This window comes from Zonotrichia albicollis, chromosome 27 (assembly GCF_047830755.1).
Source record: "Zonotrichia albicollis isolate bZonAlb1 chromosome 27, bZonAlb1.hap1, whole genome shotgun sequence".
Taxonomy (NCBI): domain Eukaryota; kingdom Metazoa; phylum Chordata; class Aves; order Passeriformes; family Passerellidae; genus Zonotrichia; species Zonotrichia albicollis.
Window position 1 is genome coordinate 824,078 of NC_133845.1, and position 22,252 is coordinate 846,329.

At 62.8% G+C, this 22,252-nt stretch overlaps 5 protein-coding genes across 9 annotated transcripts in view; 1 reads left to right on the forward strand and 4 right to left on the reverse strand.

Annotated features, from left to right (window-relative positions):
* Positions 1-29: 29 nt before the first annotated feature.
* Positions 30-2,161, reverse strand: APOA5 (apolipoprotein A5). Of its 2 annotated transcripts, none has more exons than XM_074527804.1 (4): positions 2,017-2,161; positions 1,379-1,434; positions 1,184-1,292; positions 30-1,059 (listed from the first exon to the last, which is right to left on the reverse strand). In XM_074527804.1, the coding sequence occupies exons 2-4, from the start codon at positions 1,425-1,427 to the stop codon at positions 75-77; spliced, it is 1,143 nt and encodes a 380-aa protein (XP_074383905.1). In that variant the 5' UTR covers positions 1,428-1,434; positions 2,017-2,161; the 3' UTR covers positions 30-74. The 2 variants fall into 2 exon arrangements, with proteins under 2 accessions (XP_074383905.1, XP_074383904.1); XM_074527803.1 differs by lacking the exon at positions 2,017-2,161 and adding an exon at positions 1,656-1,802.
* A 582-nt stretch (positions 2,162-2,743) lies between these two features.
* APOA4 (apolipoprotein A4) lies at positions 2,744-4,412 on the reverse strand. Its single transcript, XM_074527805.1, has 4 exons — positions 4,332-4,412; positions 4,127-4,193; positions 3,853-3,979; positions 2,744-3,747 (listed from the first exon to the last, which is right to left on the reverse strand). Exons 2-4 carry the CDS (start codon positions 4,173-4,175, stop codon positions 2,820-2,822), a joined length of 1,104 nt encoding a protein of 367 aa, XP_074383906.1. The 5' UTR covers positions 4,176-4,193; positions 4,332-4,412; the 3' UTR covers positions 2,744-2,819.
* A 933-nt stretch (positions 4,413-5,345) lies between these two features.
* On the forward strand, positions 5,346-6,178 carry APOC3 (apolipoprotein C3). Its single transcript, XM_074527810.1, has 4 exons — positions 5,346-5,488; positions 5,582-5,641; positions 5,748-5,874; positions 5,986-6,178. Exons 2-4 carry the CDS (start codon positions 5,584-5,586, stop codon positions 6,080-6,082), a joined length of 282 nt encoding a protein of 93 aa, XP_074383911.1. The 5' UTR covers positions 5,346-5,488; positions 5,582-5,583; the 3' UTR covers positions 6,083-6,178.
* Positions 6,179-6,610: 432 nt separating this feature from the next.
* Positions 6,611-8,196, reverse strand: APOA1 (apolipoprotein A1). The gene is made up of 4 exons (XM_074527806.1): positions 8,092-8,196; positions 7,911-7,966; positions 7,526-7,679; positions 6,611-7,439 (listed from the first exon to the last, which is right to left on the reverse strand). The coding sequence occupies exons 2-4, from the start codon at positions 7,951-7,953 to the stop codon at positions 6,842-6,844; spliced, it is 795 nt and encodes a 264-aa protein (XP_074383907.1). The 5' UTR covers positions 7,954-7,966; positions 8,092-8,196; the 3' UTR covers positions 6,611-6,841.
* Positions 8,197-9,188: 992 nt separating this feature from the next.
* SIK3 (SIK family kinase 3) overlaps positions 9,189-22,252 on the reverse strand; it is a 69,495-nt gene continuing 56,431 nt past the window's right edge. For all 4 annotated transcript variants that reach the window (XM_014273022.3, XM_005495439.4, XM_005495440.4 and 1 more), the window contains 10 exons: positions 19,954-20,104; positions 19,107-19,232; positions 18,715-18,800; positions 17,948-18,057; positions 17,001-17,343; positions 15,893-16,767; positions 12,238-12,401; positions 11,407-11,539; positions 11,155-11,322; positions 9,189-10,850 (listed from right to left, as the gene is read on the reverse strand). In XM_014273022.3, the coding sequence (XP_014128497.3) occupies positions 11,165-11,322; positions 11,407-11,539; positions 12,238-12,401; positions 15,893-16,767; positions 17,001-17,343; positions 17,948-18,057; positions 18,715-18,800; positions 19,107-19,232; positions 19,954-20,104 (2,146 nt within the window). In that variant the 3' untranslated portion in view covers positions 9,189-10,850; positions 11,155-11,164. The remainder of the gene's footprint in view (positions 10,851-11,154; positions 11,323-11,406; positions 11,540-12,237; positions 12,402-15,892; positions 16,768-17,000; positions 17,344-17,947; positions 18,058-18,714; positions 18,801-19,106; positions 19,233-19,953; positions 20,105-22,252) is intronic.

Here is a 22,252-nt window from a genome sequence, read left to right on the forward strand (position 1 = left end):
ACGTCACGGATCACGGTGGCTCGGGCGGGTCATGTGACGCGCGCGGGCCGCGATGGCGGCGCCTTTATTGGGGTTCAGCGCCGGAGCCGCCCGGGGTCCGCCTTGGGATCCTCCCCGCCACCTTCCCCGGGATCCCCCTCGGGACCTTCCCCGGGACCCTCCCCGCCCCGCTCGCTCAGGCTCAGCGCCAGCTCCCGCCACAGCGCGTCCAGCCGGGCGCGCAGATCCTCCACGGGCGGCGGCGGCGCGTCCAGCGGCCCCTCCGGCGGCTCCGGGCGGGCGCTGAGCTTCAGCCGCATCTGCTCGGTCTCCTGGTCCAGCGCCCGGGTGAAGGCCTGGATCTGCGCGTACGTGTCCCGCCGGAACTCCTCCACGCGCCGCTGCACCTCCCGCGCCAGCGCCTCCCGGGAGCGGCCCGGCGCAGCCGCGGCCCCGCCGGGGTACAGGCTCAGCTTGGCCTTGAGCTGCTCCAGGTTCCGCTGGATCTGCCGGTGCAGGTCCCGCGCGTTGCGGGCCAGCTTGGCCGACAGCTCCTGGATGTGCCGGTTGAGCTGCTCGGGGCTGGCGCGGGCGTGCGGGGCCACGCCGCGGTGCAGCTCCTGCACGTTGCGGTGGATCTCGCTCAGCAGCCGCTCGGCGTACGGCTGGAAGATGTCCTTCACCTGCTCCGTGTGGAAGGCGATCTTGTCGCCGTAGTGAGCCGCGAAGCGCTGCAGCTCGTCGGCGCCGCCCAGGAGCTGCGCGGCCACCTCCCGGCTGGGCACCAGGTGCCGCCGCAGCTCCCGGGCCCGCAGGGACACCTGGTCCAGCAGCTCCTCCGTGAGCGGCCGCAGCTGCTGCCGCAGCTCGTCCAGCTGCCTGCCGACCTGCTGGTGCACCTCGTCCACGTACGGGGACAGCTGCAGGCGGAGGCTGTCCAGCTCCCTGCGGAGGGCCTTGCGCAGGCTGCCCGGGTCCTCCCCCAGCCGGGGGGGCTGCAGGCCCCTGCCCAGCGGGGACAGCTTCTCCAGGAATCCCCCCACGGAGCTGAGCCCATCCTGAACGCTCTCCTTCAGGTTCCTGCACGAGAGAGCCCCGAGTGACCGCCCCGTGGCCCCCCCGTGCCCCGCACTCCAATAAACGCTGTTCCCCCCCCATCGGGCCCTGCCCTGCCGTGCCCGGCGGGGAGCGGGGCGGCACTCACGTGCTGTCACTGCCCAGCTTGCTGTGGCCGCGCTCCAGGCTGTCCTTGTCCCCCGTCAGCTGGCTCAGGTACCGCCAGAGCCCGCTCTGCGCCGCCTCGGCCGGGGGCACTGCGGGCGGGAGCGCCGCTGCTGCTGCTGCTGCTGCCCCGCAGCCCCCGGGGGGACCCCTGAGCCCGGCCCGGGCCCGCACCCACCTGGGCAGGCGGCCAGCAGCGAGAGCAGCAGCGCGGCCTTCAGCAGCATGCTCGGGCTGCGGGAGAGGGGACAGAGCCGTCCGAGTGCTCACGGGGGGCTGCGCGCCCCTCGCCGCTCCCCGCAAGGACCTGGGGGTCCCCTGGGCACCCGCAGCTCCCTAAAAACCCCTGCGGTTCTCCATGACACCTGTGGGTCCCGGAACAGCTCGGCTGCTGCCCCGCTGGAGTCACGCCCGGCTCCTCCGGCCGCACAGACTTAAAGCCCCCCGCCCCTCACCTGGCCCGGGTCGCCTCCCGCGTCCCTCCCGGCCGGAGGCGGCCGCTGCCCGCCCTTATGTAGGCTCGGGGGGCGGCCGAGGAGCCGCCGATAAGGCGGCTTTGGGACAGGAAGGCGTTTTGGACCTCACTCCGTGTAAACACAACGTGGAGGTCCGGCCGGGTGACCTGGGGGCCGCTGCCCCCCGGGCTCGGGGGACGGGGCTGGGCCTGGCCCGCGGGGATCGCGGGACGGGGACGGGGACACCGGTGCCGCTCCCGTCGGGACGCGAAGGGAGCCCCGAGCCCCGCGGCGGGTGCGGGAGGGCGAGCCCGGCTCGGGCAGTGCGGGGCGGGCGGGGATCAGCGGGTCGGGCTCGCACCTTCCCCTTCCGAGGCCGCGCTCCCGCCGGTCCCCTCCGCGCTCGTGTCCTTTCCTTTCCGCCTTGGTTCTTCCCGGGAACGAGCCCGGGCACCGGGGCTGCGGGGCCAAGGCCGGGGTGAAGCGCCGAGCGGGCGGCAGCGCTGCTGCGGCACCAAAGTCCGCGCGGTCCCTGCCCGGCACGGCCTGCGGCGACACGTGAGGCTGCTCCAGGCAGCGCTCACCTCGTCCCGTCCTGCCGGCAGAGCGCCTCAGTCCCCTTTCCCTCTTGGTGACCCGCCGAGCTCCCTTGCTGCGCTGCGGGGACCAGGCGAGTGTCCCCCACCGCAGATCTGTCCCCCACCATAGATCTGTCCCCCACCGCAGATCTGTCCCCCGCCCACCAATCTGTCCCTCACCTGCAGATCTGTCCCGCAGCCACCGATCCCCACCCCTCGTGGCCGTTGCGGCCCCACCGCGCTGGGGATGTTTGGCCTCACCCCGCGGCTCTGCCCCCCCGGTGTCCCCGGCTGTGTGAGGGGCCAGCGCGGCCTGGGCTCGCCCATGGGCTCACCTGGCTGCCGCCACAGACCCTCCCACCCACCCGGCCCCAGCTCTGCTCCCTGTCCCTGCCGCCCCAGAGCCCAGATTTGGGGTGATGTTTCCCCCTCGGAGCAGCTGAGGTGCCCCAGGTACCCCAGCCCAGGGGAGGATGGACAGGGAAGGAAGGACAGACACGGAGCAGCACGTGCATCACAAGGAGATTTATTTGAGCCACTGCAAGTGGCCAGGAGTGCTTGGAATGTGTGTGGCTGGCGGGGCGGTTTAGTTCTGCGGGGGCGCGGCGGTGCTGAGGAAAGCGGCCACCTTGTCCCGCACCTCCTTCTCCAGCAGCTCCAGGTGATCCTCCACGCCGGCCGCGCCCGAGTCCAGCTTGCCGCGCATCTCCTCCAGCCGCTGCACCAGCTGCTGCCCGAAGGTCTCCCCGAAGGGAGCCGCCTGCTGCCGGAAGGTCTCCAGGCTCTGGCCCAGGCGCTGCTCCAGCTGCTGCGCCAGGGGCTGCAGGCGCTGCCGCAGGCTCTCGGCGTCGCCGCTCGCCGCCTCCCGCAGCTCCTGGGCCAGCGGGCTCAGCTGGGCGCGCAGCTCCTCGGAGCTGGCGGCCAGGCGGGCCCGCAGCTCCTCGGCCGCCCGCTCCATCTGCGCGCTCAGGCTCTGCAGCTGCCGCTCCAGCCCGTCCCGCACCTCCTGCGCGTAGGGGCTGAGCCCGCGCCGCAGCTCGGCCACGCTCTGCTCCACCTGCGCCTTCAGCTCGTCCGCCACGGGCGACAGCCGCTGCTTGACGCCCTCCACGCCGCCGTCGATCTGCTGCTGCAGGCGCTCGGCGTAGGGGCTCAGCGAGGCCTGCACGCTCTCGGCGCTGTCCTGCAGGCGCTCCCGCAGCTCGGCCGCGTAGGGCTCCAGCGCCTGCCGCAGCTCGCCGGCGCTGCGATCCACCTGCGAGCGCAGCTCCTCGGCGTACGGGCCCATCCTGGCCTGCAGCTGCCGGATGTTGGTGCCGATCTGCTGGTGCACCTGGTCGGCGTAGGGCGCCAGCTTGGCCTGCAGCTCCTGCAGCTCCCGCTGGATCTGCTCCTTGAGGCGCTGCGAGTCCTGCGCCAGCTTGGCCTGCAGCTCCATGGCGAAGGGCTCCAGGCGCTGCTGCAGGTCCTCGGCGTAGGCGCTGACGCTCTGCAGGTTGCTCTTCAGCAGGGTGCTGGGGACAGGGGACACGTCAGGGCCTGTGTGCGCCACCCCGGGCCCTGCCTGCCCCCCGAGCCCCCCGAACCCCCCGAACCCCCGGTCCCACAGCTGGGCTCACTTGAGCTGCTTGCTGAGCTCGCTCTGGTGCAGCTGCTCCGCCGTGTCCTTGGCATTGCTGCCCAGCTCCGTGAAGTACTTCCAGATCACGCTGGCCACCTCATCAGGGTTCACGTCGGCCCGGGAGCCTGCAGGGGGAGCTGGGGTCAGAGCTCACACAGTCCCGTTCCTCGGGGACAGCGGGGACACTGCCATCCCCACCATGCTGGCACCAGGGACAGCAGGGACACTGCCATCCCCGCCCTGCTGGCACCAGGAACCCACACAACACCCACCTGAGATCGCCAGGAGAACCAGGACAAGGGCGGCCGCCTTGGGCGCCATCCTGAGTGCTGGGGACTCCTGCGGGAGCACAGAGAGAGGTGAGGGAAGGCCCAGGGACCAGCAGCCTCAGCCAGAGCCCATGGAGAGCCGGGCTCTCTCCAGGCTCCATCCTGGCTCCCTGCAGCCCCTGCACCCCTGCACCCCTGCACTGCTCACCTGTGCTGCCAGTGCCGCGGTAGATGCAGAGCCGACAGCTCCCAGCACTATTTATGCAGCCCGAGGGCTCCTGCAGCTTCCACGCAGGCTGTGACACAGCAAGGGCTTGGACTTTAGTCGGTCACAACGTGGAGGTGCCTGACGTGTGCGCAGGCCTGACATCACCCAGGGCCCTGACATCACCCGCGGCCCCGCCAGCCCCCAGCAGGGGCACAGGGACAGACAGGGCTGGGGGACACACCGAGCCCCTCCTGGGGACAGGGGCCTGGGCTAAGGGGACACCTCAGAGCTGTGAGGAGGCAGCAGTGGCTCTGTCAGTGCTGGCAGGGCAGTACCTGCGATGGGTGGGTGTGGAATGGGTGGCAGTGTGACGGGACGCGGGCTGGGGATGCTGCAGGGACCTCCCAGCTCTGCCACGGGCTGGGCAACGGGCAGGACACGGGCTCAGGGCAGGACACGGGCTCAGGGCAGGACACGGGCTCAGGGGGACACTGTGATGGAGCTGGGGGGCACACGAGGCTGTGCACAGGCAGGATGGCATCACTCCTTCCCCGGCCAGGCTCCTGGAGGGAGCCCTGGAGCAGGAAGAGGCCAGGACAGGGCACAGGAAGAGGCCAGGACATTGCAGGACACTGCAGCCCCGCGGTGCCCGGGAATGCAGCTGTGACCCGTGTGTGCCCCCGGCCGTGGGCATCGGGCTCTGGGCACGCACCGGAGGCAGCCCCGGCCCAGCCCAGCCGCCCCGGGCACAGCGTGGCCGCGGCCGTGTGTCCCTGCGGGCAAAGGGCACGGCGGCAGGGCAGGGACCCGCCAGGCAGGGGCAGTGCCAAGGTCCGAGGAGCCTCGCGGTGCCCGGGCCGTGCCCGGGGCCAGGGCCGCTGGATGTCACCCTTGTGCCGTGCGTGCCCGGGCTGTCCCCCCGCGGGCAGCGGGCGGGCTGCGCACACGCGTGTGCCCGCGGCCCGCTCTGCGCGCACACGCGCGGACACGCGGGGCCCCTCAGCTCCGTCCCGCGGCCTTTCCCAACTCCTGGCTGGACACAGCCCCCCTGCAGCCCCCCCGCGCCCTGCCCTGACCTTTGCACGAATCCCCCGGGCGGCCGTGGGGCGGCTATAAAGGGTGAGCCCGGGGCTGCCCCGCGCCACAGCCCGGCACAGGTGAGTGGGGACAGCCCCGGCGAGGGTCGGCCTGGGAAGGGGACGGGCTCGGGACCCCCGTGCCCCACACCGTGCGCTCTGCTCTCTCCCCAGCCATGAAGGCGTCGCTGCTGTTCGTGCTCGCCTGCACGGCCGTCCTGGCGCTGGGAGCAAGTAAGGGCCGGGGGCTGTGCAGAGCAGGGCTGGGGGCTCAGGGCAATGGGGGCACACAGGGGGCGCAGCCGCGGGACCCCCAGTGCCACCAGGCTCGCCCTTGCAGGGGCCGACTCGCCCGAGGACTCGAAGGCGCTGGTGCAGAAGGTGCAGGAGCTGGCGCAGAAAGTCTCGGCCATGACCAAGGACGCCTTCAGCAGGGTGCGGGAATCGGAGGCAGCGCAGCAGGCCAGGTGCCCCCGAAACCCAGCCCTGTCCCTGTCGCTGTTCCCGGTGCCGGGGGACCCGGCCGGGGCACCGCGCTGACCCCCTGCCCTCCCCTGCCCTCCTCTCCCTCGGTGCAGGCAGTGGCTGTCGGACAACGCGGAGCTGGCCAAGCAGCGCCTGGTGTGGCTCAAGGAGCAGCTGGCCGAGCTCCTGAAGAAGACTCCGGCCCCGTAGCCTCGCCGGGGGCTGCCCGGGCTCTGTCGGGGCTGGGGACCCCCGGCTCCCCCTCTCGCTGTCGCGGTGCTCTCAATAAAGCGGGACTGATGCAAACGCTGTGCTGCCATCACTGGGGGCTGGCCGGGAGGAGCGGGACCCGCAGAGGGAGGTGGGGCTGGGACAGACACCAGCACCGGGGTGCACACGGCCGTGTCGGGCTGCCCAGGGTGGCAGGAGCCGGGTAATGCTCCCGAAACCTCCTGCAAATTCAGTGCCACACATCCAACGCCCTGAGTGGGGCTGAGCTCGGCTGCACCTCGGGCACACTGGACTCAAAGGCTCCCCTCACCAACCCAGGGCTCCTCTCACCAGCCCAGGGCACCCCTCACCAGCCCAGGGCACCCATCACCAGCTCAGGGCACCCATCACCAGCTCAGGGCACCCATCACCAGCTCCCTGTCTCCCCAGTCCCTCTGGGTCCCCCAGTACCCCCAGCCCAGAGCACCCCTTGCCCCCTCCAGCATCCACTGCAAAGACTGAGCGAGCTCCAATAACTTAAGTCAAGTTTATTTCTCAAAAGGGAGGCAAAGCTGAGAGCGACGCCGGGCTGGGGAGGGAATTCTAGGGGAAGAGGGGGTCTCCGGGGAGGACACCCGAGGGCTCCTGCAGCCTGTCCCCAGAGCCCCCTGAGGAGAAGTGCCCGGGGCAGGGCAGGGAGCGCCCGGGGCGGCGGCGGAGCGGGGCTGGGCTCAGTCCCTGGCCGCGCCGGCCGGCAGCTCAGGCCACGGTCTTCTGGAGCTCCTCCAGGAGGCTGAGGAAACGGGCCTTGAGGCTCTCGGTGTAGGGGGTGAGGCGCTCCTTGAAGTCCTGCACCAGGGGCGTCATCTTCTCCCGCAGGCTGCTGAGCTGCTCCACCACCTTGGCCTGGTATTCGGCGGCCTGGGGGATGCCCTTCTCCCGGATCTCCTCCAGCTTCTGGCTCAGCTTCTGGCGCAGCTCATCGCTGAAGGGGGCCACGTTCTTGCGCAGTTCCTCGACGTGTCCGCGCAGCCGGTCCCGCGCCTCCTCGGCCACCGGGGTCAGCTTCTGCTGCAGCAGCTCCACCTTCTGCTTGCTGAGCTCCTTCAGCTCCTGGGCGAGGGGTGCGAGGCGCTGGCGGTACTGCTCCAGATCCTCCGTCCACTTGGCAGAGAACTGGTCCAGGAAGGGCTTGATCTTCTCCTTCACCTCCTCCAGGTCCTTGGTGAGCTCCTTGCGCAGGGACTCGGTGTCCTTCAGCCACATCTCCCGCACCTCTTTGTAGTAGGGGGCCATGTCCTCTCGCAGCTTGGCGGCGGCCGCGCCCAGCGTGTCGAGGTTCTCGCCCAGCTTCAGGCTGCGGGACGGGAGGGAGGGAGGGATGGAGAGGTCACGCACTGCGCCCGGGCACCCCCAGCCCCCCGCCACACGCCCCCCACTCACTCCAGCTGTTTGCCCACGGTGGAGGCCTCGAACTGGGCAATGGCTTCCTTGCCGCTGGCCTTCACGGAGTCCAGGTACACATCGAGCATGTCCTTGAGGCGGTCCAGGGGCGCCTGGGGCTCATCGTGCTGCCAGAAGGAGCGGGCCTGGGTGCCTGCGGAGAGAGCCGGCCGTGCTCAGGACACGGTGCCCAGGGACGGCTCCAGCCCTGCCGGGTCCTGCCCGGCTCGGGAGGAACCGGGGAGCCCCTGGGCTGCAGCCCGGCTCCAAAGCAAAGCGCTCCGGAACGCGGCGGCTCCCGGCGGCGCTCCCGTCCCGCCCAAGCCGCTCCATCCCTCCCGCACCGCTCCATCCCGCGGGGACCCGCAGCCCCGGCCGGACCTACCCGTCAGGCAGAGCAGGGCGAGGGTCAGCACCACGGCTCTCATCTTCGCGTTGGACCTGCGGGCAGGGGAGAGAGTTGGGAACCGGGGCAGAGCCAGAGCCAGCCCGGCGGGGCTGAGCCCCAGCCCGGCTCACGGTGCCCGCTCTGTCCTGCGGCTCCTCGGGGCAGCCCGGGCTCTTACCAGCTCTCTCCTCCGCTGCTGCTCGTCCCGTCTGAGCGGCCGGGGCTCCGCCGCCGCTATTTATGCCGGAGGGGCAGTTCCGCGGAGATAAGCCAGCGGCGGCCCCCGGTGTGCGCGCAGGGTTCAAGGATCGCGGCATCGCCGCGGAGCGCGGCTTGGCAGGGGCGGCGAGCAAACAGGAGCTCCCCGCGGGACGCGCCTCGCCGGCCAAGGAGCTGTTTACGCTCCCGGTGACCCAGATTCCCGCTGGCCTTGCCGGGGCCCCTCGCAGCCCCCAGGGATTGGCCGCGGGCCCGGGGACAAGGTTTATTCCCGCAGGGATTTGGCCTGCCGTACCCGGACCCCTCGCCTCCGCCGGGGTCTGTGCCCCGTCCTTCGCGGGGCCGCTCACGTCACCCCCTTTGCCCGCTGTGTCCCCAGCTCACAGGTCCCGGGAGCTGCGCCCTGCCCGCCCACGCCAGCCCTCGCTGGGAACCTGGGCAAGGGGAAGGCTCAGAGCAGGCACCGGCACTGGCACGGCCGCCCCAAAACCGCCCTCAGCCCGAGCCAGCCCCAGGAGCTTCCCTGTCCCATTGCCACCGGTGCGGGGGTGCACAGGAATCAGGCTGAGCCCGGCCTGGCAAGGGGAGAGGGGACGGGGAGAGAGGGGACAGGGAGAGAGGGGCCGCGTTCCCAGAGGGGCTGCAGGGGCTGTGCAGGGCTGGCACTGCCAGGGGAGCTGCCACAGAGGAACGATGCTCCCGTTTCTGGGGGGCACCGCAAGGGCATCGCACGGGAGCTGCCACCGCAGGTGCTGCAGGCACAGCTCAGCTCAGCTCCCTGCGCCTCCCAGACCCTGCCCGCGGCTGGAAAAGCCCCAGGGCAGCAGATGCTGGGCAGGCTCTGGGCTGCAGCACTGCCGGTCCCCAGGCTCTGCTGGGCTCCGGCAGGGGGCTGTGAGTGCCGGGGGGCTGCGAGTGCCGGGGAGCTTTGGGAAACCCGGCCAGGGGGGCTGCTGGGGACCGGGACCAGTGACAGCGCCAGGGATGGGCTGGGGACACAGCAGCTGCCGCCCCTTGAACTTTGGCGTTGAGCAACAAGGCAAACAAGAGCCCAGGGAAGATCATAATCATGGTTTTATTTGTTATGATCCCACTGTCCAACTAATTGACTAGTTGCAAGTGACCCACAAAAAATGGACTGAAGATTTACTGAAACTCTTTTTTTTTTTCCTGTTCCGTTTTTTAGTCCAACATAAATGAGGAAGAAAAAAAAAATACTTCTGACATTTCCAAAAAACAGAAATAATAGCAAAGTATATTAATATACATTCAACATATACTGCGCGTATTGATTACTACAATACAAAGCCATGATAAAAAAAGTGTGATACTGCGGATGGCACGGTGACGGCCCTGCGGGGCTGCTGCTGCTGGGGGGGGCCCGGCGACTCTCCCAGGATACAGTGTCATGTAAACAAAAGGAAAATGAACCAAAGGGACAGAGCAAAAGGCTTTCAGCGTTCCCCACCCTTCCCGCTCCATCCCGCGGGCTCTCCCGGCCCGCAGGCGCCGCTGAGGGGCCGGGCACGGCCGGGCTGTGTGCGGAGCTTCCTTCCCTCCTCTCTGGTTCTCGGCATCCAGAGCTGTCAGCGTTGTTCTCCCGGAGAAGGGGAGGCCGGGAAGAGGCACGGGGTAAGGACAGCAAAGTCACCTCTGCCGTGCTGGTTTCACACTTCCTTCTGTGCAAAGTCAGGAGGGCTGGGGCGATGTTTCCTTTAGTTTTAAAAAATATTCCGGAAAAAACATCAGTAAGAAGGGTTTGAGCTGGAGCTTGTCAAGTCCCAAAGGCAAGGGTGACACCATGTGCTCCTGAGCCCCAGGGCGGGGGGCCTCCCGCTCTATCCACCACGGAAAGGATGGAAAAGGGACAAAGAAGAGACCTCTGCACGTCCCGACTGTATAAGGAGAATTACCACTGTCGCCACTGGCACGAGAGAAAACCAGTCACAAGTACAATGTCATTAAAAGAAATAAAATACTTTGAACAAAAGGTGCAAGTCACAATTCATATAGAACAGAATCTAGTTAAAAATTTCTCTCAAACAGAAATTCCTTTTGCCTTTTATTAATAACAATAATAATAAAACAACATTTACCAAAAAAAAAAACAAATCCTACGTGATCGGGAGGAAAAGCGAAGGAAACAAAGAAAAATCCGTCTGCCCTACATTAGCCAGGAAAAGAAAAAACCCCAAGTCGTGGCAGAATTGGAAAGAAAAGGGGAGGGAGGGCAGGGCAGGGGGGATGCTGCCAGCACCCCGACACACGAGAGGGAACAGAGCAGACAGAGTGAGACAAGAAGTGAATTGCACCGGGGTGGGAGGGCCCTGCCAGGCCCAGAGCCCCAGTGCAGAGGGACAGGGGCAAGGAGAGCGTGGCCTCCATCCAGGAGCGGCTCCAGCCCCCTCGGAGCTGCCCAGGGAGGCTCCAGGGAGGCTCAGCCCGGCGTGGGGCCCCGGGCAGGGCCAGCCCCCAGAGCAGCCCCGGCGCCGAGGCCGATCCTCCGTGTCGGGCTCAGGGCTCTGGGTGTAGCTGGAGTTACAGGCAAGTGTGGCAGAAATTAAAGAACCCAAAGGAACGACACACTGGATGAAGTGAGGATGAGGAAAGGGGCCATGGTATTCCAGTTAGTCAGAAATACTACGGCAATTTGGCGCAATGCTGCTAGATACTGTTGGTTTAAAATGGACCTTTTCATTTCAAAGCTGTACACAAACCCTGCAAGAGAGAGAAAACAGATGTTAGGGGACACCAGCATGGCACATCTCCTCCCGCAGCCCTCCAGCACCCCCAGGCCATTCCTGACCCTGCCCCAGGAGAGAGACCCTGCTGTGCAGAGGGGTCTGAGTGCAGCACAAGGCTGAAGGAGGGATGCTGTCCATGGGCACATGGGGCACAGCAAACAGCTTCAGCTCTGAGTGGATGGTCCCAACCCCAGCACTGGAGCAATGAGCAGGGAAGGTGACCCAAGGGAGTGAGGCAGAGGTGTGGTGTGCTGAGAGAAGGACACAGGGATACTCACTCCCTCCTGGTTACACCCCTGCCTGCTCCATCCCAAAGGGCACCTCCGGGTGCTTGTAGCTCAGCAGGACGTCCGTGATACACGTCGAGGGGTAGCAGGAGGTGTTGAGGTGCTGGCTGCCATCGCCCAGGCTCCCGTGCTCTTGGCCTTCCAAACCCTCCCCGCATTCTGGAAGGGCAGAGAGGTGACTCAGCAGCCGTGGCAGTGACTCAGCTCCCCGAGGGGCTGCCCGGGCCCCCTCCCCGTGCTCACCCTCGCCGTCCCTGTCCCGCAGCTGCTGGCTGGCCATCAGCGACGACTGGCTGAGCACGGCGTCCGACATGCGCGCCGAGCTGAGGGCTTTCCCTGCCATCAAACTCATGCCAGGCAAGTTATCCAGCTGCACCTGTGGGGATGGCAGGACACACTCAGGGCCAGCTCAGGATCCCCTCTGCTGTTCCCATCTGCCCACAGGCAGGGTGCCCAGGGAGCCTCGGCAAGCCTTCAGCAAGGGCTGGGCAAGACAAGAACTGCATCAGACACAGCCTGGGTGCAGCCTGTCCCTGCAGCAGGATGGACTGAATGGTCCAAATGCCTCTGAACTAACAGAATCAGCATAGCTGGGGTTGGAAGGGAGATCAGGAGATCATCCAGCACAAACCCCTGCCAAGGCAGGCACACCTGGAGCAGGTGACAGAGAAACACATCTGGCCGGTTTGGGGACGTCTCCAGAGAGGGAGACTCCAGGCCGTACCCTGGGCAGCTGTTCCAGTGCTCTGCCACCCCCCACAGAAAGACGTTCTTCCTAATGTAGAGGTGGGACTTGTTGTGTTTTAGTTTCTGGCCCCTGCTCCTTGTCCTGTCACTGGGCACCACTGAACCAGTGAAGCTGACATTCTCATCTACAGCAGAAGGGAGCTGTAGCAAAGCCCACACCCAGATTTGGGCAGGACAGTCCCCAGCACTCCAGAGCCCAGAGGGCACAGAGCACTGGGGTCTGGGCTGCCCCGACCAACCCCTTCCCAGCTGGGCTGGCTGTGTCTGCAGAGCCCTGCTGGCCCCAGGCTGTCTCAGAGCAGGGACGGGGCAGGCAGAGGCACCTACGTAGGCATCATCACTGTTCTGGATGGTGTGATGTCTCTGCAGGCTGCGGGGCCGCGGGTGCTCGCTGGACGAGGGGCGCACGGGGTAGCCCAGCCCGTTGTGGTCAGGCACCTGCATGGCTTGGCCAGGGGAGCTCCTGTCCATGCAGTTCCCTACGATGGACTCTTGAAAAGCAGACAGAAAAAGGACACGTTAGTACAAGGGACCTGCAGCCTCCTGTGCTGCACACCAACACTCCTTGCTGGCAGAGCAGGGACAGGACCCCCGGCTGCTCCAGTTAGAGTGGCGCAGCACCAGTGCCCCCAGCTGCACTCACATGGGCCTCTCCCTCCCATCAAAATCCCAAAAGATCCCAGTGCTAGCTGCCTTCCATCAGGTCGACAAAAGCAGCCTAAGGCTGGAGTGGTGGGGCACAGGAACCAGACCCTTTCCCACTTCTGCCTTCCCCTCAAGCCTGAGCTCAACCCCCACATTGTTACACAAGAGCTGGGGGAGCCTCCAACACGGGATGTTCCAGCAGGGCCCCTTGGCAATTGTAAGCAACATAATCCTGCTGAAAGAGCTGGCCAGGATCTTCACTTTTATCAGATGACTTCTCCCTGCCCTCCCACAATCTGGCTGCGGGAGCACACGAGTGCTCTGCCTGGCAAAGTCCATCTGCACTGCAAGCTCTTGTGACTGAGGGCAAAGGCCACATTCCTATCAGGCAAAGCCTCTCATCATCAAGTACACGATGTTTTGGATAAAGTCCTGAGCCATGGAGGAGCCTCCATCGGGGCTGAGCTCGCAGAGTGCAGACCCTGCTGAGCACAAAGGCCCGAGCGCTGGGGAGCTGCCCCGAGGTGACACAGCTGCAGGTACATCCCTCACACAGCCACAGCTTTCCCAGGGCTTTGGCCAGTGGGAAGTGATGTCCTGCTGTGCTGGGACACTGCACGGCCCAGCTGACACTGCAACTGCCACAAAACTGCTCCCCAAAGGGATCTCACAGAATCCTAGACCATCCCCACATGGACCCACAAGGATCATGCCTGACCTGCACAGAGCAGCCCCAAAATCTTTCCACAGATTTAGCGGAATTCAGTGAGACCCCATCCCGTGTGGTCCCCACGCTGCTCACAGGCAGCACATGGACAGAGCATGGCAGAGCAGGGACAGCACAGGCAGCACACTGCTCCCCATGCCCTTCCTCCATCAGCAATGTGGCATTCCTGCCGGAGCCCTGGCCCAGGGCAGGCAGAGATGCAGCCTCCCCCTTCCTTTGCACAACCGTGGGGTTACGTGCGGTTAGCAGTCAGCCTTCCCAGAAAAGAGAGAAGGAAAACATGAGGTAACAGATGTTAGCGGATCAGTGCCACCCACACACGGCCTGGGATGCTGCTCCAACTGTGGGAACAGTGGTTGGGGCCAGCAGCCTGCTGCTCCAGCTCCACAAACAGCCCCGGCCCCAGCCCCTGTGCTGCGGGTGACGAGTTCCCTCAGCCTGGATGAGCCAGGACACAAAAACAGCTGCTCCCCAATGCCAGCACTTCACCTCTGGGGATGCTGCTCTGCACCCAGGGACAGACACCCCGAAGTGACACCCCAGCCCTGCAGAGGAGAGCCTTTCATGCCCCCATCCTTTGTGTGCCTGTGGCATGTGACGCTGGCACGGCGCTGCCGCCAGCCCGGCTCCCTCCGCCCAGGTTTCCCATGGGCAGCGCTCCCAGCCCCGGCACAGCCACGCTGGAGCAGAACTGGAGCAGGGCTGTTCACAGGCAGCTCAGCCACATCCCAAACAGATCTGGTCGGCTCTCAAGGTCCCCGGCTGCCATCCCTGGCAGCTGCTGCACAGACATCCAGAGCGCTGTGATCAGCGTTAGCACGCGCCCTTGGAAGCACAGGCACTCCCAGCCACAGGGAAACCACTCTGCTCCAGGAAAACACATCTGGGGAGCTGAGGCAGGGAGGGAAGAGACCCTCAAACTGCACCCTCATCACACAGTCTAGGGAAAAGAGTGGGAAAGCCAGGATACAGGATTTGCTGTAGGTCAATAGTGGGAAAGCCTAGGGATATGGGATTTGGTGTGGGTGAATAGTGGGAAAACTGAGTGATGTAGGATTTGATATAGGTAAAAACCAGGAAAGCCCAGGGGTGCAGGGTTTGCTGTAGGTAAAGGTACCTGGGAAGCTCTGAGGTGACTCTGCCTGGACCTGAGGCAGCACAGGCCTGAGTCCAAGTGGGTTATGGAGGCCATAGGGAAAACGGTACAAGCAGCTGCATCCCAGGACAGAGTTTACTACAAACAGCCCTGTCAGAAAGGCTTACACAAGCCTATTTGTAAACATCTATTTGCTTTTACTCATTTACAAGGCCTCACAGTCCAAAGTCCTTCTCCTTTGTGTAACCAGTCCTTGCACCAGCAGTGTGGGGGCTGAGATTTGGCTTCTGACTTCAGCAGACCTCACTGTCCATCTACCAGGCTTCAGTGACAAGACTCAGACTCATGATTTCACACCAAATGCCCCTCCAGAGCTTCCAATCTCCGCTGAGCCTGGGGAGATTCCCCCCACTCCAGGCACAGCAGGGAAGCAGCACTGAGAGCAAAGAGAATTCAGAATTTGGGAGGATTTCAGCACAGCCCAGCCTCGTCCCTGCCCCCCGCCCACGCTCTGGGGGGTCAGGGCTTGGCAGCCCCACTCAGCCCTGCGAGCCGGCCTATTCCAGCCCGGTACTTTCCCAACAAACCCGCGCTGTGTCCCTGAACAAAGCTGGGCCTCCTGTGCCTGGACACAGCTCCTCCGCAGCAGGGCCCTGGTGCCAAGGGCAAGCTGGTGGCTGCAGCCCAGCACCCCGAGTCCTGCAGGGAATACTGATCTGCCCACTCAGCCTCTCCTCAAAGCCCTTCAGCAAGGGGCTCGAGGGGTGCTTTTCCTGCAGAGGAGCCTGTGATTACAGCTCAGGCAGGAATTCTCTGACAGCCCAGGGCTGCCAGAGCAGCCACTGAGGAGCAAAGGTGCAGCTGCTTCCAAGGAGCAGGAAAGGTCTTCAGATCCTAATGGCAAGTTTAAACTCACTCTCTCCAGAATCCACCCTTCCCAGTTCAAGCAGGGATAGAATCTTGCTGCTGCTCCTTCCCAAAGTGCCAGAGAGACTGCAAGGCTGCTGGAGCCACAGGACACTGACCAACACTGTTACTGTGTGTTTGTGGGAGCTTTAGCAGTGCCTGGGCTAAGAAGAGGAATAAATGACTGCACTGCCACAGCTGGGGTGTACTGGCAGCTGAGCTGTTCCTATCCCCTCTTTACAGGGGATGGGGAACATCATCAACAAGAATAAATCTGTGGCCACCATGCAGCGCCCCTAAAAAGTGGCACCAAGCCGGGGCCTGGTCTTTACCTGCCTGCAGAAGTAGGTCAGATTCCCAAGGGAAGCAGCCCATGGGGCTCCTTCCTTATTCAACCCTGTTTATTACAGAGGCTGTGCCTGCAATTTACTTCAGGCCACAAAAGCCAGAAAGAATCTTGGTAATTCTGTGCTATGCAGAGCATGTCAGGAAACCCTTGGTGTGCCGGTGTCCTGGGCAGGAAGGTGAGTGGCTGGCACAGACAGACAGACAGCTGGCCTGCACTGACAGACAGACAGCTGGCCTGCACGGGCAGCAGGGAGCCTTACCTCTGCTGGGCACCTTATTCCTGAATGCGGGCTGATGCCTGTACTGGTGCGTTGCCAGCTCCTGCGCGGGGTTAGCAGTTCCTAGCAAAGATTCGGGGTCCCCGTGCCCTCCTGTGTTCACGAGCAGAGGGCTCTCGTGGCAACCTTTGGTCAATGTGTTTGAACTCTTACTGTCAGGAAAGCTGTCCCTGTTTCCCTCGCAGGCGCAGTCCTCCTCCATGCTCTCCGAGTGGAACAGGGCTGGCTGGTGTCCGTATCCCTGCGGCGGCGGTGGCACGGAGGCAGGGACCTGCTGGATACATTCTTGAGCCCTGATTTTTAAGAGATGTTGGGGGCTGTTCTGGGGGTGGTACGTGTCAGCACTCTGATAAGGCAAAGACAACGACTGGCGCTCCGAGAGGTTCTGTCCCATGCTGCTGCCCATATTCCCAGCATCCCCTTGACTCATATGCCTGAACAACTCTTGGTACTCTTGCTGCTGCTGCTGCTGCTGCCGCCGTTTGATGAGCTGTGCAAATTCTGCCTGGGGCAGCCGCATGTCCGTGTGGCCCGTGAGCGAGTGCCGGGGGGAGAGCAGTCCCTGGAGGATGTGCGGTACCTGCTGGTGTCGGCTGTAGTCGGGCGGGGTCGGGGACAACAGTGCCTGCTGTAGTGCCGATGCCGTGTAGTGCTGCTGCTGCTGCTGATGTGCGTTCGGGGGGAAACTGGGGTACTGCTCGAGCTGCGGGACCTTCAGAGCCTGCTGGGCTGCAGGGAACCCCACCCCTCCCGGCGGGCTGTAGTTGCTGGGGGAAACGCGGGGCTGCTCCGGGAACAGGTGGGGGTGTAAGTGCACCTGGTCGTAGTTGGCGGGGGGATACCTGTTCACGTTCAGGCTGCAAGGACAAGGAAAAGGATCGGTGATTGTGCTGCTCAGAGGGAGCCAGAGCTGCTCCTGCACCGGAGGGGCTTCCCCAGGCAGGTGGCACAGCAGCCCTGGCCCGGCTCAGCTACTCCTTGCCAGGGCCAGCGAGGCAGCAAGCACAGGGCAGAGTGGCGAGGACAGCGTGTCTCCCATTGCCACCCCCTGCTGCCCACAGCGCTGCCCCAGCAGGCAGCAGGGCCTCACCTGTGCGACTCGGCGCTGTCGGCGCTCAGCTGCTTGGACAGCTGCCGGTGGCCGTAGCTCAGCGAGGCCATCAGGTTGGCACGGTGCTGCATCTGGATCTGGCTGGCGCTGGGGCTCAGGGACATGCCCCGGGCGTGGGAGGCCCCGGGCAGGAGGCTGCTGCCCACCATGTCCCCGGGCTCCTGCACCTGGATGGTGACCTGCTGGGGCTGCTGCTGCTGCTGCTGCTGCTGCAGGGCCAGGCACGTCAGCCCCATGGCCGGGGGAGGGGAACAGTTACCCGACTGCGGGAAGATGGTGGTGTGGGATGGCATCCCTTGGAACTGGGACTGGGAGGCAGCACCTGCAAGGAACAGACACTCAGCACCCCTGCCAGCCCGGGGTGAGCCCAGGGAGTGACATCTGCTCCATTCCCCAGAGTGCTGGACAGGACTTGGATTAACCTGGCCTACTGAAAGGTGTCCCTGCCCGTAGCAGGGGGCTGGAGAGGGATGATCTGTAGGGTCCCTTCCAACCCAAAGCAGGCTGTGATGCTGTGATTCATTCCATGACTCTGGGCCAGGCTGGGAGCCCAGTACGTGTCCGTATGGGCGCTCTGTCATGCTGTGCCAGCGTGCAAAGGTCACAGCCAGAGCCCCTTGCACCAAAACAGAAACTCTGCGGAGCTGACAGGGATTTGCATAAACCTGAGAATATCAGCCCTTCCTCCCCACCCCCGGGAGAGATAAGTAAGGATCTTGTGACAAGGAACCTGACAGCACATTCCAGCTGGCAGCTCCTCGCCAGCTCTGATAACAGCAGCCCTTGCTGCCAGATGGAGAATCTTTTACATCATCAGCAAACTGTGCAGGGCCTGGCCTGGGGGAACGGAGCCCTGGCAACCCCAGGCTGCTCCTGCAGGCTTTGGGGGGATCCCACGGCCCTGCCCAGCTCCCAGAAGTGCTTACCATGGGGCTGGAGCACGCTGCTGCTCACGGGGGGCGGGCTGCTGTTGGGTTGCCTGAAGAGATGATTGCTGGGGTGGTTTGGGGGTGGGCTGGATGGCTGGATCCGTAACCTACGCAGGGAAACAAGCACCTTCTCACCAGGCCTGCTCCTTGTCAAGATGCTGTCTCAACTGTGAGAACTGATGCCAAACACTGCATGTCTTGTTCAAAACAAACAGCATAGAGCCCTTCCTCGCCATCCCAAGGTCTCTGCAGCTTGGCTTCTCTTCTGAGAGCCACCTCCCTTGTCCAAGTCACACAGGGAGTGAGCATAACCTGATGGCTACCACAGAAACCGGGGGACAAGGACACTGCAGGCTCACCTCCTGAGTCACTGCACCTGGTGAGACACCCTGCTGGCATTTCCCATAACTCAGCCTCCCTCACCCACAGGTCAGGGTGCTGAGGGCAAGGAGGCTGAGCTCACCAAGGGCCTGGCAAAGTGTGAGACACCCAAGGAAGCATGAGAGAGCTTCAAGCCACTCACAAGGCAGGACTGTCAATCCTCTGCTCAAAGCAGGTCTGTGCCCCTGAATCAGATTTCTCTGATTCTAAAGTCCTTCTGAGAGAATCCAGCCCAAAGGACAAGGCACATTCACCTGGCAAGTGGCAGTGTCATTCTGACTCCATAAACCTCCAACTCAGCCTGGCCTCTCCTGAGTGTGTCAGCTCATCCCTGGGCTTCAGGAAGAGCCAAACCCAGAGCTGTCCTAAAGCCATTTCTTTACCTCTGGAGCTGGTGAGTGAGCAGAGCTGGCTGGTTTTCACATGGAGCTTGCAAGGGTGGAGATGGCTGGGGAGGCCGGATACAGTCCTGAACCAGGCACCACAAGAAAACAAGAAGTGTTTGCAGTCAATGCCTCAGTCAGTAAATTTAGAAACACTGCTGGGTGAAGCAGGACATATCCAGATTCACTGAGTGTCAGTCCCTGGCTGCAGCCCTGGCTGCCACAGCTACCACAGCAGCTGTGCAAACATCTCTGCTGAAATCCTTCAGCCTTCAGCAAGCCCAGCAAACGCCCCTCCCTCAATCCCCCCGGGACCCGCTCACGAGTTGTGTCTGCAGCAACACAGGAAAACAGAGCTGAGCCTTCAGCAGCACTGGCTGGGGCTGCACTACCTGAATCTGCTGATGAAGGATCTGGTGGTGCTGCTCCTGCTGGTACAACATGTGCTGCTGCTGCGTCTTCTCCAGCGTCCGCTCGTCCATGTGCCCCCCGTACATCTTCTGGAGCTGCTCACACTCCTGCAAGGAACCCAGCACAGCCCAAAAATGACCTTCTGCTGCACAGCACCCTGCTGTGTGGGAATGGCACGCTCTGCAGCCCACCCCTCTGAGAAAAGCTGGCAAAGCAAGCCTAATCCATTCCTCTGACAGAATCAGGTGTGCAGGGACGTGGCAACAAGCCAGAAAAGCAATGGGTGCATGTGACACTGAGCTGGCACTGCTGTGTTCCCTTAATGCAGGCAGCAAGCTCTGGGAACGACACTTCAAGGTGAGGAGAGCATCTCCTTTGTGCCATGCTGCAAGGGGAAAGGCCTGTCCCGCGGCCAAACCCTGCTCCAGCCATTGGCAAGCCATGCCTGGCTGTGCAGGGAATATCCCACAACACACTCAGGAGCTGCCCTTTCCCGGGACACCCTGGAACAGCCCCAAACTGCTGCCAGGGGAAATGTGGGCGAGCAGGAGCTGCAGTCTGACAGGGCTGGTGGGACAGGCAGGACACCCATGGGTGGGCACAGCACGATGGCTCTCCCCAGAAAAGAGAGGGCAGGAATCCCCCCAGGTGCCCAACTGCAGGTGAATAGCTCATACACCCAGAGGACACTTGGGGTTTGCTGCAGTCACACAGGGCAGGAATAACTCCAGGGTGTAAAGATTCCTCCTTTGCTTCCTGAAGCAGCAAGACCGAGGCAGTAAGAACTCCTTGTGGAGGCTGTTTTGAGGGCCCCCAGCCCCCTCTCACCTGCTGAAGCTGTTTGATGCTGCTGTTGTTGCCCATCTTCTCCAGGTGGGCTTTGAAGGCCTGGATGCTGGCGGCCCCGTCGGAGAAGCGCCGCACCGGGGAGAAGCGCTCGGTGGGGAGGTGCAGAGTGTTGGAGTCCTTGTAAATAGAACTGAACACAGGGGAAGGGGGTTAGAGATGTGTGACCAGCCAGAACACAAACTGCAGCACAGGCTTTCCACTTCCACCAGCCGCCCAGCTGCCTGGGTGCCCCACACTGGGCAATCAGGATGGGCACACCTGAACCAAGCTGTGCCCAAGGCACCTCAAGCACTTCCCCCTCTCAATGAGGGTTCTTTGCCATCAGAGGGAGCCAGACTTTTTTCAGGAGCTGTTTTCTGCCGAAGCTGGGACTCCCCCTTATCACTGAGCTCCTGCCCTGCCATTAGGTGCCATCTGTGTTATCAGGAGCAGAGATAACCTGGCAGACACTCAGCACAACGTGCCTCACAATAAACAACTGGGGCTCTGCCTGCCCTCAGGGCTTCCAGGCAAGTGCTATCTCTGGCACCTGATTTCTGTGCAAATCACAGAAACACAGAATGCTTTGGGCTGGGAGGGACACCTTCCACTGTCCCAGGTTGCCCCAAGCCTGTCCAACCTGGCCTTGGACACCTGCAGGGATGGGGCAGCCACAGCTTCTCTGGGCACCTGTGCCAGGGCCTCCCCAACCACAGGGAGGATTTTCTCCCATCACTAAAGGATTTCTTTTGTAAAGATTCTGCAGATGCCACCTCCAGAACCCAGCAAGCAGCACTGAAGGCACAGGCTCCAGCAGCAGCCTTTGTGTGTGAGGGTCATGGAGATGTGGTCTTTACAGCACCTCTGACACCAAACCCAGAGGAGCCTGCCTGGCTGCAGCTGGAGTGCTCCTGAGCTCCAGAGGTCACTCTGAGGGCTGCTCCAGCTCCCCCTGTCACAAAGTGACTGATGCTGCACCACTTCCAGCAGGCTGGGCTCTGTTCTGTCCCTGTCTCTGCCTTGGGAGGACACAGTTCAGCCTCCTTCCAAGGAAAGAGCCGTGCTCCTGCCTTTTGAAGCCATCCCATCCATTATCCTGATACATTTGTTCTCCTGTTGCATTGATGGAAAGCAGAAGCTACAGATAAAATCCTGCTGAGTTTTTGAAACCCGTGCGGGCAAGGCAGAACAGCTGCACTTCCCTGTACAGCTGGACTTCAATTCTGCTTTCAGACATTGAATGTGACAAATAAGAACACACATAAGATGGCTTAAAATAGGTTAAGGGCTAAAATAAAACCCACCTGCTGTTCAATAATGTGGTTTATTTACACAATGACTGCTAATTTCTGTGCCAGGTATGTAATGAACTCACTGTGGAACACTGTGTTTAGACCATGGTCAGATGAAATTTCCGTGATTTCACAGGAAAAACACAGGACAGGCTCACAGCGCGTTACAACACCAAGAGTGCAACGAGCAGATACCACCCGGCTCATGATGCAACAGCTTCAGGACTCCAGAGCCAAGAGCCAGAGGTGACACCAACATTATTTACAGGGTAAATGTGTTTAAAGTCTTGTAAAAATTCCGTTCCTGCTGTGCGTGAGGGACTTGGCTTACCTTTAGGATTTGCAGCAATCCCGAAAGCAGGACACAGCACATTCTGCTTGTTTTGCAAGCTGCACTCCTCTTCCTATCAAGCTGTGACCCTAGAAATGTTTCCCCTCTGCTCTTCCCATCCCCCGGGCACCTCTGAAGAGTAACTCGAGGGCAGAGAGGTGCTTATCTTGGTTTTGCAGCTCCAGCGTGGCACTAGCAGTGTCTCAGTCTGCTCAGAGTTCACCTGTCCCTGCTGATTACATCAGTGCTCAGCTCAGCAGGTCTCTGGCTCCAATAAAAAGGGCTTTGTCAAGCCTGCCACTGTGAGCTGCCCGAGGGGCTGAACAGCAGCACCAGCCTGGCCTGGCAGCCACTGCTTTCCCAAGAGGCAGCAAACCCCAGTGTGCAGCTGGTTTGCTCCTAGCACTGAGGTGTCAGAGCCCTTTCAAGCATTTTTTAGAAGTTTTTTTTTTTTTTGTTAACAGGAATTTAAGCTCCCTCTGTGGCATTAGCATCTCTGGTTGGCTGCTGTGACAAGGGCTCTGTCACATTAACACCTCACCAGGACTGTCCCTCCCACACACCCTGAGTGTATTTAGATCTAATTCAAAAGTTCCCTCTTTCCCAAACACGGTGATAGTTTGTTTTTTTCCTTCCCCACCGGGATTCCTTTTCTCACATCATTCCCATCAAGGGC